The sequence below is a fragment of the Dreissena polymorpha genome, chromosome 8, assembly GCF_020536995.1.
Source record: "Dreissena polymorpha isolate Duluth1 chromosome 8, UMN_Dpol_1.0, whole genome shotgun sequence".
NCBI lineage: Eukaryota > Metazoa > Mollusca > Bivalvia > Myida > Dreissenidae > Dreissena > Dreissena polymorpha.
Window position 1 is genome coordinate 77702604 of NC_068362.1, and position 14649 is coordinate 77717252.

At 34.1% G+C, this 14649-nt stretch overlaps 1 protein-coding gene and 1 long non-coding RNA gene across 2 annotated transcripts in view; one reads left to right on the forward strand and one right to left on the reverse strand.

Annotated features, from left to right (window-relative positions):
- LOC127841756 (probable G-protein coupled receptor 21) overlaps positions 1–5673 on the forward strand; it is a 36273-nt gene extending 30600 nt beyond the window's left edge. Inside the window, exons 2-4 of the mRNA XM_052370806.1 lie at positions 1702–2160; positions 2443–2985; positions 4113–5673. Of these exons, the coding sequence (XP_052226766.1) occupies positions 1702–2160; positions 2443–2985; positions 4113–4130 (1020 nt within the window). The 3' untranslated portion in view covers positions 4131–5673. The remainder of the gene's footprint in view (positions 1–1701; positions 2161–2442; positions 2986–4112) is intronic.
- Positions 5674–6653: 980 nt separating this feature from the next.
- LOC127841758 (uncharacterized) lies at positions 6654–13429 on the reverse strand. Its single transcript, XR_008031317.1, has 2 exons — positions 13296–13429; positions 6654–9196 (listed from the first exon to the last, which is right to left on the reverse strand). It is a non-coding gene; the product is annotated as an uncharacterized LOC127841758 (long non-coding RNA).
- Positions 13430–14649: the final 1220 nt, after the last annotated feature.

The following is a 14649-nucleotide window of genomic DNA, read 5'->3' on the forward strand; positions in this document are numbered from 1 at the left end:
CTCGTTCAATGCCGAGGATGTTTACGAAATACGTGATTTATTGTCACGTCTATGACAGGACGTGAACTGTGAGGCCTTCAACAACAAACAAAATGTCACTGCTAAGTTCACGGAGATGACGTTTTAAATCCATGCACCGAGTATGTGTGAAAAAAACGAGGTTACAACACTGTCACCATTTTGCCAATTTCGAAACGAAGGCGAAAAATGTTTAAAAATGTGTTCAAATATTTGTAAAAATAACCAACTCACCCTCTTCACCATTTCCCCAGTTTAGTTTGTTTGACTTCCTGTTTTAAAGCGTCACCAACAAGAGGTGAAACAACAAACTCCGTGCAGAGATTTGACTGGAACCAGCATAGCTTGATAAAATTGTATGTGAGACCAAGGAACGACACCTCTGCGCGGAGATTAGTGAAGCCATTTATTAATGACCGTGTTTTAGCGATTTGGTTGATAGAAATCAGCACTCTTTTTACACAATAAGGCGTACGTGTAATACGTACACGCATGCTTGTAACTAACGATGATCAATGATGTTCAATGATGACTTAGTTCAAAAACAAATGTAGATATGTTCGACTGTAAGCAATCGTTTGTTTTAGGTACATTTTTTATGAATCATTTTGTCATATGATGTTTGTTTGCACCAAGAATGGTTAAATTAACAGTAGTTTTAAGATATACATTGGATGCTCGCGACATCCGTCTTTTAAAGCTTTCGTTATTAGTCAAAGGTTTACTCGTGTGAGCGTGCTGTCGTCGCTTCGATCTGCCGGTATACACATGTACACTTAACACACATACGGATGCGACTGGTTCGATAAACAACAGGAAAACAAGTGTTTCCTTTCATGTGCTGATGACATCCAGTAAATATGCGACACGTACGCACATAGTACATGTATTACGCTAAATTAAGCGGATACTGACAAGGATATTGTAAAATATTTGAATCTAACTATCGCTATATTACAGACTTACACTGAGTCGTGCAATAAAACATAACCATGCAATTTCAATTTTGCAGCTAGGCGTTTTTTACGCAGGTTTTTGTTTAGATAACAAAATGCAGAAGAAAGGCAATCGAACTGAATTCTATTTGAGGAGATATTTGTTAAGTCATTGTGTCACATGAACTCTTGTACCAGTAATTGTACTGAATGAACTTCGTTTATTACAACTCAATACTGTGACGACGTATTTTAAGCAGAAAATTGGTTGGAGATGTAACGTTTGAAACTTTAAACTGTACGAAGATCTGCTTTAAAGGACATAAATGTATATGCGAGTAAATACTTTTATACACAGTTATGTGTTAACGCCGACTGAACGTGTATTATTACATATAAAATTACCAAAAACTATTTCAAAACGATATGAATCTAAAATGCAAGTCTCGTGTTAATTTGCTTCGAATAGAATTCTTATGATGCATATCATTACAATAATTATATCTTAACGCTTATTCGGAAGTACTCTGAAGAGATGTATGGAGTGATTAACCAGTCAATGAACTGCCATGGGAACACATATGTTCCCACATCAGCAGACAAACTAAAATGCTCAATCATCGTTATAGTCATGATACTGATCATCGCCGGAAACGTCTGCTGCCTGGTAGTTTTCAACCACCCTGACACCCGAAAGCTGTTCATGAAGCGCGTACGCTATATAATGACGTCACTGTGTTGCACGGACCTCGGTATCGGAGCGCTGGTGTGTCCCTCCACTATCTATCCAGCGCTGTATCATTGTTGGCCGCCAGGGAACACCATGTGCCAGATCGAGGCGCTGCTCATATCCGCTCTTTTCCATGAGTCGACCTTGAACATGGTCGTCATCGCCATCGACCGCTACTGCGTCGTCCACTTCCGTTGGTACAACACGTACATGAACTCTCGCCGCTTCCTATTTATCATCCTTGGGACTTGGGTCATCGTGTTCAGCTGCTATGCAGTGGTCATTTTTGCCGGGAAGCAGTATTACTACGACGAGTTCGGCATAAACTGCGAGCCGTTCTACGAGAATGCGACGTTGACGCTGACCGTGCTGAGCATCTTCTTCTTCCTGCCCACTGTCATATTTGTCTTCTGCTATGTGTCCATCTATGTGACGGCAAACAGGAGAAAGGTTTTCACCGTCTCGTCTGATGACAAGGTAGTAACTAGACCTGCTATTAAATGTGTGGTCGTTTTGTAATAAATTATGTGTTCTTTCTTTATACAGACTGGTGACCGTGCGTTTGCTACTTATTTTATTGATAAGGACTAACAATGTTTAAATATACCTAAACAAAAAGTGTGCATACCATAATTATACGAAAATATCTTACATTTAATTTATAATTATGTATACACTATTTTTAATTCGTCGGCTTATGGACTGTGCTCCATGTCAATTGCTTGTTATGAACTAATAAATGTGGCTTAAAAATTGCAGTCTGGGTGGATGGTCAACGCGAACATCCGGACGTCCAAATACCTAGCGGCTATCACGACCGGCTTCTTCCTGACGATAGCCCCGTGGACGCTGATGACGCTAATCATAGTGGCCGCTAAAGTCAGCATCGATCACGACATTGACTTCGCGATCACATGGCTCACGCTGAGCAACAGCTTTTGTAACTGTCTTATATACGGCATCATGAACAGGAAGTTCAGACGAGCAGCCTTGCGGGTGTTTCTGGGGCGGCTGATGAAGTCTCTGAACGTTTGGTCTACGGAAAAGTCGGCGGATAAGTCCACAGACGACTTTGAGGGTAACTCCTCTACGTACTGTAAGTACAAGCGCCGGACAATAAACACGAATACTTGCATACATGGTGAGGGAAGCAAGGCTAGCACCAGCCTTATGCACTCCCCGTTGCCGTCAAGTACGCCGCTTGTTCAGCGGAAGGCGATGGACGCCACACCGAAACGCATTGATAATACATCATTTGTTTTGAGCAAAAGGCCTGTGAATACAAACTCCACAGAGACAACGGTAATATAGCTGATATACCTTATGAGGCTTTAGAAATCCTTTACTAAAGAATTGTTGTAAATAATCTAGATATGTCCACATGTACCTGCAGCTGATGCCATGTGTAAATACAAAACATACGCCCCGGTGAGTCCATGCATATGCAATCACATAATCATTTGGTATGAATCTCAAGTATACAATCGATAAACGATCAGGCTGTCCGGTAAGCGCAGTGGTTGGTACACGCGCCTCTGACCTAGGCAACCCTGGTTCAATTACCGTTATCTGCACGTATGAGCTTGGCTCGTGGTCATCATACCGGACAGATGTGATGTCCTTGGGCTAATCTTGTTTCCTCGCACAGCGCAAGGCCACTGCAAAAAGCCAATGCCTTTCATTCAAAAAAAGCTGAAAATCGCAACTGTATTAAAATGTGTCCATACTTTTGTGAATCTAGTAATTTAACTATATAGGAGGGGTGGAACACATTCCGGATGCTTGCATATAGCGGCCTCAGGCGCGAGTGGACTTCAAAATACATGAAAGATCATTTTTAGTCATACATGTCAGTTTATGTCAATGAATGAGTTTATAAATGAAACGATTGTGTTTTAAACAATGACACTGCGTAAACATTAATGGCTATAATATAGATCTAAAGAAATACAAAATCAAAATAGTATGAAAACAAAGGCAATGCTCCAAAGCATCAAAGAGGCGCAATTTAAAAGATTGTATTGCGAAACAAGAAAAACAATATAGGGCATGATCGAATCTGCAAATAAATGATTTAATCATATCAATTATTCACGTATGTAAAGAGATTATATGTTATTTTTGTTGATATGATGAAATGTTTTGATTCTATTTATAGAAATGGCTTATGTTTTAAATTGTATAATAGTGGAATACGTGGAAAGCTTTTAAGAATTATAAGAGATATGTATCAGCATGTTAAATCTCGAGTTAAATTGTGTTCTAATTTTTCCGATTACTTTGAATACGCAGTTGGATTAGGCAAGGTGAGGTATTGTCACCTCTTTTGTTTTATATCTTTGTTGAAGATTTGGAGTTGTTTTTGCAAAAGGATACAAATTGTGGCCTTATGTTTGATGATATTGTTTTAATACTTTTACTCTTTGCAGATGATATGGCAATTATAGGTAAAACACCATATGAAGTACAGCAACATTTAAATATTTTAAAAACATATTGTGACACGTGGGGTCTAAATGTAAATACTTCAAAGACAAAAATCATTGTTTTTCGTAAACGGGGTGGCTTACGGCATACTGGAAGCTGGACATACAATGGGGAAAACATAGAAGTTGTGAGCGATTTTAACTACTTAGGAAAAGTCTTTAATTACACTGGTAAATTTATCTTAAATCAAGAGCATCTAGTTGGAAAAGCGTTGAAAGCTATGAATGTTCTTTTGTGTAAGTGTAAGGAATTTGACTTAAGACCTAAGACAATGTGTCAGTTATTTGATGCCTTTGTGAGTTCTATTTTGAATTATTCCTGTGAGGTTTGGGGATATACTAAGTCAAAGGAACTGGAAAGAGTGCATCTCAAGTTCTGTAAGCGGTTATTGAATGTTAAAATAAATACATGTAATGCAGTCACAAATAATGAATTAAGACGATACCCTTTGTTTATTAATAGGTATTTTAGAATGATTAAATACTGGTTGAAAATTGTAACCTCAAACAATATAATTATTAAAACTATTTATTCACAATCTGTAGCAGATTGTTATAACGGTCATTTAAATTGGGCCGCAATATCAAAAAATTGTTAACAGAATATGGCCTTGCATATATATTTGACAATCCTAACGTTATCGATCAGGATACATTTTTGAATGAATTTAAAACCCGTATTATAGACACTTTTAAGCAAGAAATTATGTCTAAAATAGAAAATAGCTCTATGTTAAATCTATACAAGTATTGTAAACAATCACATTACTATGAACCATATCTAGATATTTTGTCCAAAAGTAATCGGTTTTTTATGAGCAAACTTAGATTAAACGGACTTCCTCTATTTACACAAAAAGGCCGTTATAAAGAAATTCCTAGAGAAGAAAGATATTGTACCTTTTGCAACTCTAGAGATATAGAGGACGAGTACCATTTTGTCATTATATGCATTTGTTATACTGTAATTAGAAAGAAGTATATTAAACAATATTACTATGTTAAACCTTCTGTATTTAAATTTACACAACGTTTGACCTCAGGTAATAAGACAGATATAAATAATCTTTGTAAATTTGTAAAGGAAGCTCTAAACTACAGAAATGCACTTAATTTTGTAAATAACTAAAACACAGTTCATCTTCGAATAAGTTCTCGAGTATGTATTGTTTAGCAAATACATGAAAGTTCGTATAACTCTTTCATTTAATGCTATGTCATGTTGTTTTATGTATTATACATGTTAATGTATCGAAGACGATGTACATGTACAAGTCTTAAATAAAATGTTCTGTTCTGTTCTGTTCAACACCAGAGTATGAATTGATGTATTCGGATATTTTATTGTTTAGCCTGACGCCTGATTTTACTGATGAATACAAAGCTTTGAGTGCAGAAAACATTTTAGAGCTTATGTGTGCGGTAATTTACTTTTGCCATAGTAATGAAATATTTATACTGTCATAACATTTAGCCTAATCAATAAAAATGCAATATAATTTTTGACCACGTTAAAGACTTTGTTGATTATACTGTTCAATATAAAGATACAGTCGACTCTGCTCTTTCCTTCTTTGAAACCAAATTTGAAGTCAGATATAATTTTATTTTCATCGCACCATTTGGTCAGTCTGTTTAAAAGAACCTGAGAATATAAGTGGACTGTTCTAAGATTTTTGGTCAAAACGGGGAACATGGACAAAATTGACTTATTCACATATTCAGAAAGCTCATGTATGCCTAACACGGTAAATTTAAGATGTGTGCAACATTTATCAGTTTAAGGTTAAAACGGCTTATTTAGAAATGCCTATTAAAACACAAAAAAATAAACATTTCTTGATTTATTTTCATGTAAATGAATTATGTAAATACCTTTTTAATAAGTCTATAAGTGCATGAATAAATCAGTAACATATGTTTTTTTAAATGATATACTTAATACTTCTCAAGAATTAGAAAACATTATAACCAATATAAAATGTCTACTGGTTACCATGGAAACACCTTTAATAATTCAAATTATTGAAATTTTGTGTATGAAAGGCACTTTTTAACTGTCGTTTGTTAAGAAAATGATAAATTGAAAAAAAACATTCTTCTATACCTAATGCAGGTACAATGTCATAGTGTCTATCTCAATAGATATAGACTCTTGTCGTTATTTGCGCTAAATTCGTTTGCATTACATTTGGATCGGATAAGATTACCTACAACTAGCAAATTTTAACAAATTAAATGACACTGCAAAATATGTCTTACAAACTGTACCATTATATTTCAAAATTTGAATCTACTGTTTTCCAAAAATCATCAGTGATTGTTTACAAAAAATCTCAATGTTTTCATTGTACTCTAACCATGGAAACCAAGATCTATACACAAAATTATTTATTTGAAAGAGATGAACATTAAATATGTTTATTTAACCTTGTAAAAAAACACAAAAAAACAATGTTATTACAAATTGCATTTTAAAATCTCTTAGCAATTCAGATTTAATTGTAATTCAAGTATTATATACATCTTAAAAGAATTAAAACAGATCCTATTTAATTAAGAACATACATAGACAAACATAATGTTCTCAGATTTGTTCAATGTTCATTTAATTGTACAATTAATTTACACATGGCTATCTTAAAACCTATTAAACGACAATACATTCAGGAATCATCAATTTTTAAGTGTTAGTTGCATGGCAATGATCACAACCTTGTGGTCACCATGGTTACCATTGTAAAAATTGTAATAAATGCATACAGTTGTTTTAAGTTGACATATAATGTTAGAATGGATTTAAAATTAAACTAGAAATGGCGCGGCAGAGGCCGACGCGTATCCCCACGCCGCATGTTTGACCCAGGGGCGCCCCAGGGTTGATAATGGGGCCATGCATAGTTGAGATTGACCGTATTGTCATAAGAGATGTTCAGTATAAATTTGAAGTAATTCGGTGTAGAAATGAAGAAGTTAATGTAAAATAACCTAAAAAATGAGTGAAAATCTATACCCTAATTTCTCCTCCTCATCCTGCTCTCTTAACAAATCTAATACTGAATCAACTTCACTTACGTCCATTATGTACATGTCATCCTCATTGGAATGACTTATGAGATGGCTGAACATGCTATCTTATAGCCAATCTTCTTGCTTCTGTTTTGGAAAAGTTATGTTTTGAGGTCAAATCGTTGACTAAATATTAGCGTCTCAGAAAGTTTCTATCGCAATCTTGTACACAACAATGAAAATGTTGAATTTCATGTCTGTCTTTGATGTGCCTGTTCAAAGTCCATCTTGCTTTAAATTGTTTCTCACATTTTTCCCACTTAAACATTTTGACAGATTTTCAGTAATGAGTCTAATAGTGTACTTGAACAGATTGAAAGTTTCAGCCCTTTTATAGATTCTTGAGGCTCTATTCCATGAGTTTCTCATGCTTTTTATGCTTGACTGCATTCTATCTCTTCTCTCATATACAGGTGTCCCTTTTCGCCAATATCTTATACTCCCTTGTATAAACATTAGATGGATGAGCTAAACCATTTCACAGATGAGTTAACACAAACAATTGACTACTAAATACATCTCTGCGCCAATACTGTGTAACTATATGTTTTCAATACACAAGCTTCATTGTTGAAAAATTCCTTTGTCCGATGAAAATGCGTGCACTTCTTCTGATTGGGTAGATAACCACATAATAGATTTCGAAATCTAAACGCGGACCCAAAGTTTCAAATTCAATGTCACAGTGGTAAAAAATTTCATGCGCATGGAAAGGTCTTGTCCAGATACACATGCGTACCAAATATGAAAGCAATATCTGAAGGGACACAGCAGGTATGAACCTTTTTTGAATCGCAGTCGCAGATTTCGAAACCTGAACGCTGACCTCAAGTTCAAGGTCAATGTCACAGGGGTCAAACATTTTATGCGCATGGAAAGGTGTTGTCCAGATACACATGCATACCAAATATGAAAGCAATATCTGAAAGGACACAGAAGTTATGAGCCTTTTTCGAATCGCGGTCGCAGATTTCAAAACCTGAAAACTGGCCCCAAGTTCAAGGTCAAGGTCAGAGAGGTAAAAATTTGTATGCTCATAGAGTGTTGTCCAGATTTACATGCATACCAAATATGAAAGCAATATCAGAAGGGACACAGTAGATATGAGCCTTTTTCGAATCGCGGTCGCAGATTTCGAAACCTGAAAGCTGACCGAAAGTTCAAGGTCAAGGTCACAGGGGTGAACAATTTTATGCGCATGGAAAGGTCTTGTCCAGATACACATGCATACCAAATATGAAAGCAATATCTGAAGGGACACAGTAGTTATGAGCCTTTTTCGAATCGCAGTCGCAGGAAAATCTCTGACCCGGCCCCACCCCAACCCCCGTAACTTTTGACACAGAGGTCAGATCAAAATTCCGGATAGTGCACCGTCGCACATATGCTCATAGCTACCATGGGTGTAAGTTTCAAGGTTCTAGTGCTAAAAGTGTAGGAGATAATAGTGGCTAGGACGGACGGACGGACAGACGGACAGACGGCGGAGATAACCACAATATCCACACGCTTTTCAAAAAGCGTTGGGATAACAAAATGCATAATAAAATGAGTATATGTAAAATGTCTTATACATTCAAACATATTCCATAAACATGAGTGAGGTCTTGAGGCAGTTAAATCTTAAATCTACAATTATTGCATCACATTATCATAGACTGCTCATGATTTGAAATTGGTGCAACAATTAGGTGTTATATCATATAATTTATTAGTCACATATTGTTTGCTTTGCTACATCTGCAAGTGGGATAGACTGGAATAGTTCCTTATGCACAGCATTCTTATTCTTCCTCTTATAGCACAATCATTAGGCAGAGAGGCTTAGTGTTCCCTGTTGGATCGGTATACAATAGGTTATGAAACTTCTTCTCAAGAATGTAAAGTATTCCTTGACATCTTCTGCACATTGACCCTGTCTGGCTTTTTATCTTCCAGCTTGCATGTCTGATGTTATTCTGTGTAAAACAAAATTGAGATTTAATCAGTTTTCATGAAATTAAGCAAATTGAGGTCATTATGCTGCTCAATGGCAAAATAAAATTTAAATTGCACTTTCACTTTAATACAGTGACAGAAAATGAGTATAGGGGAATTTCCTGATAGGAATTTCTCCAAAACAAAACTGTGATTTTTCAAAACAAATTTAGGTGGGAAATATAAATAATTAAGTGATGAAATTTCACAATCAATTAAAATAAAACAAACAAAAACTTCATTTTTTAACTTAATGTAAACAAAATATAAGGAACTGGAAAATGTCACAGTCGCCATTTTTACTTTCGTTTTCAGTTGTAAATATGTTGTTTTTTTGTAAATATTTTGGACATGATTTAACCATAAAAAAATGAATTTGATAATTCGAATAACATTTACCTATTCAAAGACTAGTTAAATCCAAACATTATTATTAGCATCGAGCTGAAACACCCCCTGTACGTCGATAATCCAAACTGAGTAGGATAATTCAAACTGAAGAACAAAATGGCGACAGAAATAAAGACTCCAGTCATTTATTTCTTAGAACATGTTTATTTAAGGTAAGTTGTGACATTATAAACGTTCTTTTTTGATAAAATGTTATTTGCCGGATACAATTCGCTAATAAACCCATAACAATTAAAAACAATTACGTCGAAATAAAATGAATATGTTTGAAAATGTGGAACAATTTAATGAATTTGTCGAAAGTTTTAGGCCAAAAACAATTATAATCGAATGTTTTTAATGTTTTAATGCTTGGACTTATGTATTAACCTTTCATATATGTATGTAAAAAAATGATTGGCGTAAATGCTAGAAAACGCAATATATTCGTATTTGTTTGGGACAAGAATATACAAATTGGATAATGACCTAACTAGTGTATGGGCAATTCCAAACTCACGTAAGGAAGTCGATGGATAATGACCAAACTGAAAGATGTCTTTATGTAAAGATCTATGTAAAATGAACACTCTTGTAAAATATTTCGAGGTTTATTTAATTGCTGACAACAAAAGCATTTTAGCACATTGATAAACAATCATAATAAAAAAAGATTTGGTTTTCTTTTCAGGTAAAACAGAAGGTTATGGAAAACTATAGATGTTATTATTGTACAGAGTCCTTTAAATGCCTGAAAAAAAAATACTAATCCATAACACAACTAAATATTTGTGTACCATTCGATGCAATCTTTCTTATATAATGTCACGGAGCGTATATTGACAGGAGTTGAATCGAGTATTTGACCCTTACTGTAGCAAATTCAATTGTATGCAAAAACTAATCATCCGATTTTATTGGTTTATACGTTATCTTGTTGCTTATTTATTCTCTTTCAAAAATATATATAAATTTTAGTATATTTCCGTTTTTATTAATGGATTTATAGCGAGTTAAATACGAGAAATAAACATTTTATGTGTAACCCCCGCGCGTTTAGCCTTGTCGATACTTTTTCATGTGACCAGTAGCTAAAGATTAGCGTACATCGAAGCGCCGAGGTTATACATTTTGATGTACCCACTAACGTCTTTTTTCTAATTTTACTTTTATTTCTCGGCGGATTTTGACAAATAATATATCATTAGAAAGCCTACGTTTTGTAGTTTTCAGATATATAAATAAATATGAAGTTTTACTTCTAATTTGGGCAGCCAGGCGAGTTATAACTTTAACGTTTGCAAATATCATACCGTTTTAGAATCTATATTTACGATAAACATGGTCGTATTTTATACAGATTTGTAGCGTTTATATTTGGAGTTCAGTTTTTAAAACTACATCTTGCTTAGGAGAATAGAATTCTGTATACGATAGAAAAAAAGGTTTAAAAATGAAAGTAAATAAGGAATGAATTTGTACGAAAGTAGCGCGAGGTCATAACGCCCCGACCGTTTGAAGTTTTAGAATCTAGGTTGACATGTTCGTACTTTATACCGATTTGTAGCGTTTGTATTTGGAGTTCAGTTTTAAAAATTATATCTTGCTAAGGAGAATAGAATTCTGTATACGATAGAAAAAAATGGTTTAAAAATGAAAGTAAGTAAGGAATGAAGACGGAAGAAAGTATTACGCGGTCTTAACGCACCGAACTGATGCTACGGTCTTGGCGCTTATGCTTTTGTTTAGATACCGGTCATTTAATTTCCTTTGACATAATTATTATATTTTTTTATGGAATAAATTGAAATATTTTGTTCTAGAAAAATATCAATTAAGCTAATTATTAATGAAGCTTAATAAATTAACGATTACAGCTCTTGTTTATAACACAGACAGGGTGTTAGTTTTATGATGAGACAGCGTATATAGCGGACCCTCTTGATATTTTCGGCTTTGCATATTTTAAATAAAATGGGTGTCAAAACATTCATCGTTTGTTGTTTATTTTTAAAGAGGTTATTATGTATATTATATGAAAGGTTATTTACCTTAAATTATCAATCAATTAAAATTATTCAAAGATTCTTGGAAATCCCGGCCAAGAAATATCAAGAGGGTCCGCTGTATTCGCTGTCTCATCATAAAATTAACACCCTGTCTGTGTTATAAACAAGAGCTAAAATCGTTAATTTATTAAGCTTCATTAATAATTAGCTTCGTGAACAAAATATTTTAATATATTCCATATTTTTTTATATAATAATCATGACAAAGGAAATTAAATGGCCGGTATCTAAACAAAAGCATAATCGCCAAGACCGTAGCATCAGTTCTCTGCGTTAGGACCGCGCGCTACTTTCGTACAAAGTCATTCCTTACTTTATTTCATTTTTAAAACCATTTTTTTTCTATTATATATAGAATTCTATTCTCCTAAGCAAGATGTAATTTTTAAAACTGAACTCCAAATATAAACGCTTCAAATCGGTATAAAGTACGAACATGTAAACCGTAAATCTAGACTCTAAAACGGTGTGATATTTGCAAAAGTTAAAGTTATAGCTCGCCGGGCTGCCCAAATCAATAGAAAAACATAAAAAATATATTTATATATCTGAACACTACGTAACGTAGGCTTTATAATGATATATAATTTGTCAAAATCGGCCGAGAAATGAAAGTATAATTTAAAAAAAGACGCGAGTGGGTACATCAAAATGTATAACCTCGGCACTTCGATGTACGCTAATAGATAGCTATCGGTCACGTGACAAAGTATCGACAAACTATTTGCCGATACGGTCCCGTTTTATATCCGTCTCATCTAGAGTCCGTGATAATTTATAATGAATCAGATGCCTCAAATAACATTTGAAACCTCTAATATGGTGACAAATTCATGAATCAGCGGGGCAAGTGCCACTTTTACCAGCAGCTTCGACTCGAATCCCTTTAAATCAATTGATTAAATACTAAGTAGGGACATTTTTAAATTTATATGCTTTTCATGCTATCCAAAATGATATGGAACACGTGTTATGGCATCTCTGTGTACGTGGAATGCAAATTTCGCATGCTGATTTTGCTTCTAATCTCAATTGTATATATATGCAAGTTCCGTTGAAATTGACTTCACTGATAACAAATAAATGAATGTTGATGTTTGTTGAAAGTATTTATGATATTCCATTATACACATCGTGTGAGTTTTTGGTTATAAATAGTTATTTTCAAAGAATAATACCGAACCTTCTTTGGAAAACATGTTCAATACATCGCAGTTTGTGCACTATTCATTTTCAGTTTTGTTATTATCCATAGAAATTGTCATATCAGTTTGGATTTATAAACTTTTATACCCGTCCTGCAAACGAATAATTTAAACACAGAAACACACTAGGTGTTAAAAGTAAAATTTTAAAGGACATTCATGATACAATTTCGCATATCTCTGTTAGAGTTTTGTTCGCTCTTTTGTCAATTAACGTGTAAATAATTCAACACATAGGTCGCATTTCATGACAATTAGCATTTTTCGAAGACAAAATTATCGTTTTTACTAGAAAACTAGTAAATCATTGCAAAACTCAAAAGGCATGTGTGTGTCAGACATTCCTTATCACATGTGTAGAATAATTACGTCTTTATAGTAACTAAATTAGCAGAAACGATAAAATAATCACCTACCTTTCAGTTTCAGTTTCGGCCGACATTTTTTTCTTCAGTTTGAATTATACAACTCAGTTTGGATTATCGACGTACAGGGGGTGTGAAATCGGTATCAACATGTGTTGAAAATGTGTGTGTGGCTATAAATAATCGGTGTCCGACTTTGGTAAAAGGGAAGTAATAACTCAGCTCATTGACATTAAAAGGTCAAAATCAACTATTTGTTTGCTAAAATATTCTTTCAGGTACTACAATTATTTTCAAACCATTTTGGCGCTTTTTGATGTGATTGTAAGTGATATTGATTACTTGCCCAAACTTGATACCTATCGTTTACTTAAATCAAATATTTTATTTTGAATACTATTTAGATATTGTTGTAAATGTGAGGGATAGACTTTGTTTGACTAGACTTCACTGTTCTGCACACTCACTATTCATTGAAAAATGTAGATATAGAAATATTCCATGAAGCGAACGATTACGTACACTGTGTTATATGGGTGTACTTGAGAATGAATACCATTTTTGTTAATTTGTACATTATATAGGGATTTAGAAAACTGTTGTTGCCTAAATATATTATCTACACTGGCTTTCTATTATAATATTTATCAAACGTTTGTCTACTTCGAATATTAAGATATTAATTAAACAAGCTAAATGTACTAGAATGACCTTCGGTCTAAGATCTTGTTACAATAAGTATTTATTAAATATAAATGTATGTATTGTTTGTTGTTTTTGTAGTATTTCGGTCAACATTCCCACAAACATTAAATAATTATTATTTCATGCCCATTTTATATATACTATACTTTTCATCGCCATTTTGAATAAGCATTGATTTACACCGCCATTACATATCTTATATTTGTTGTTTGGATTTGTGCTAATGTATCTGCCGATACAATTGACCCGACTTATAATAATTGAATCACCTGTGCATTTACATGATTTCCTGTATCCTTGTATATGTCATCGCTATTTACTAGTATGAACTCTAGACGTCCAGTGCTTTACAAACACGGACAGACAGACCGGTTCTCCGTATGTCAGTTCTTTAAAATTGCATATAGCTGTTTGCATACGATTAAAATTACAGATCATTAATTACATCCGACCGTTCCAGTTAAAATAATCCATTATTTTCAGGCGCGCTGATAAGTGTGCGTGCGCGTGTGTGTGTGCGAATGCGTGTGCGTGGGTGTGTGTGTTTTATTTTGTCACAAAACTTTGCATATGTTAAACACACGCCGTTTATTGCTAAATTTGAAATTTGATACATGACTTACACATGAAATTAACATGACTTACAAATGACTATCACATGAATTACACAATAATGAAGGATAAAGTGCCAGTCTGATTA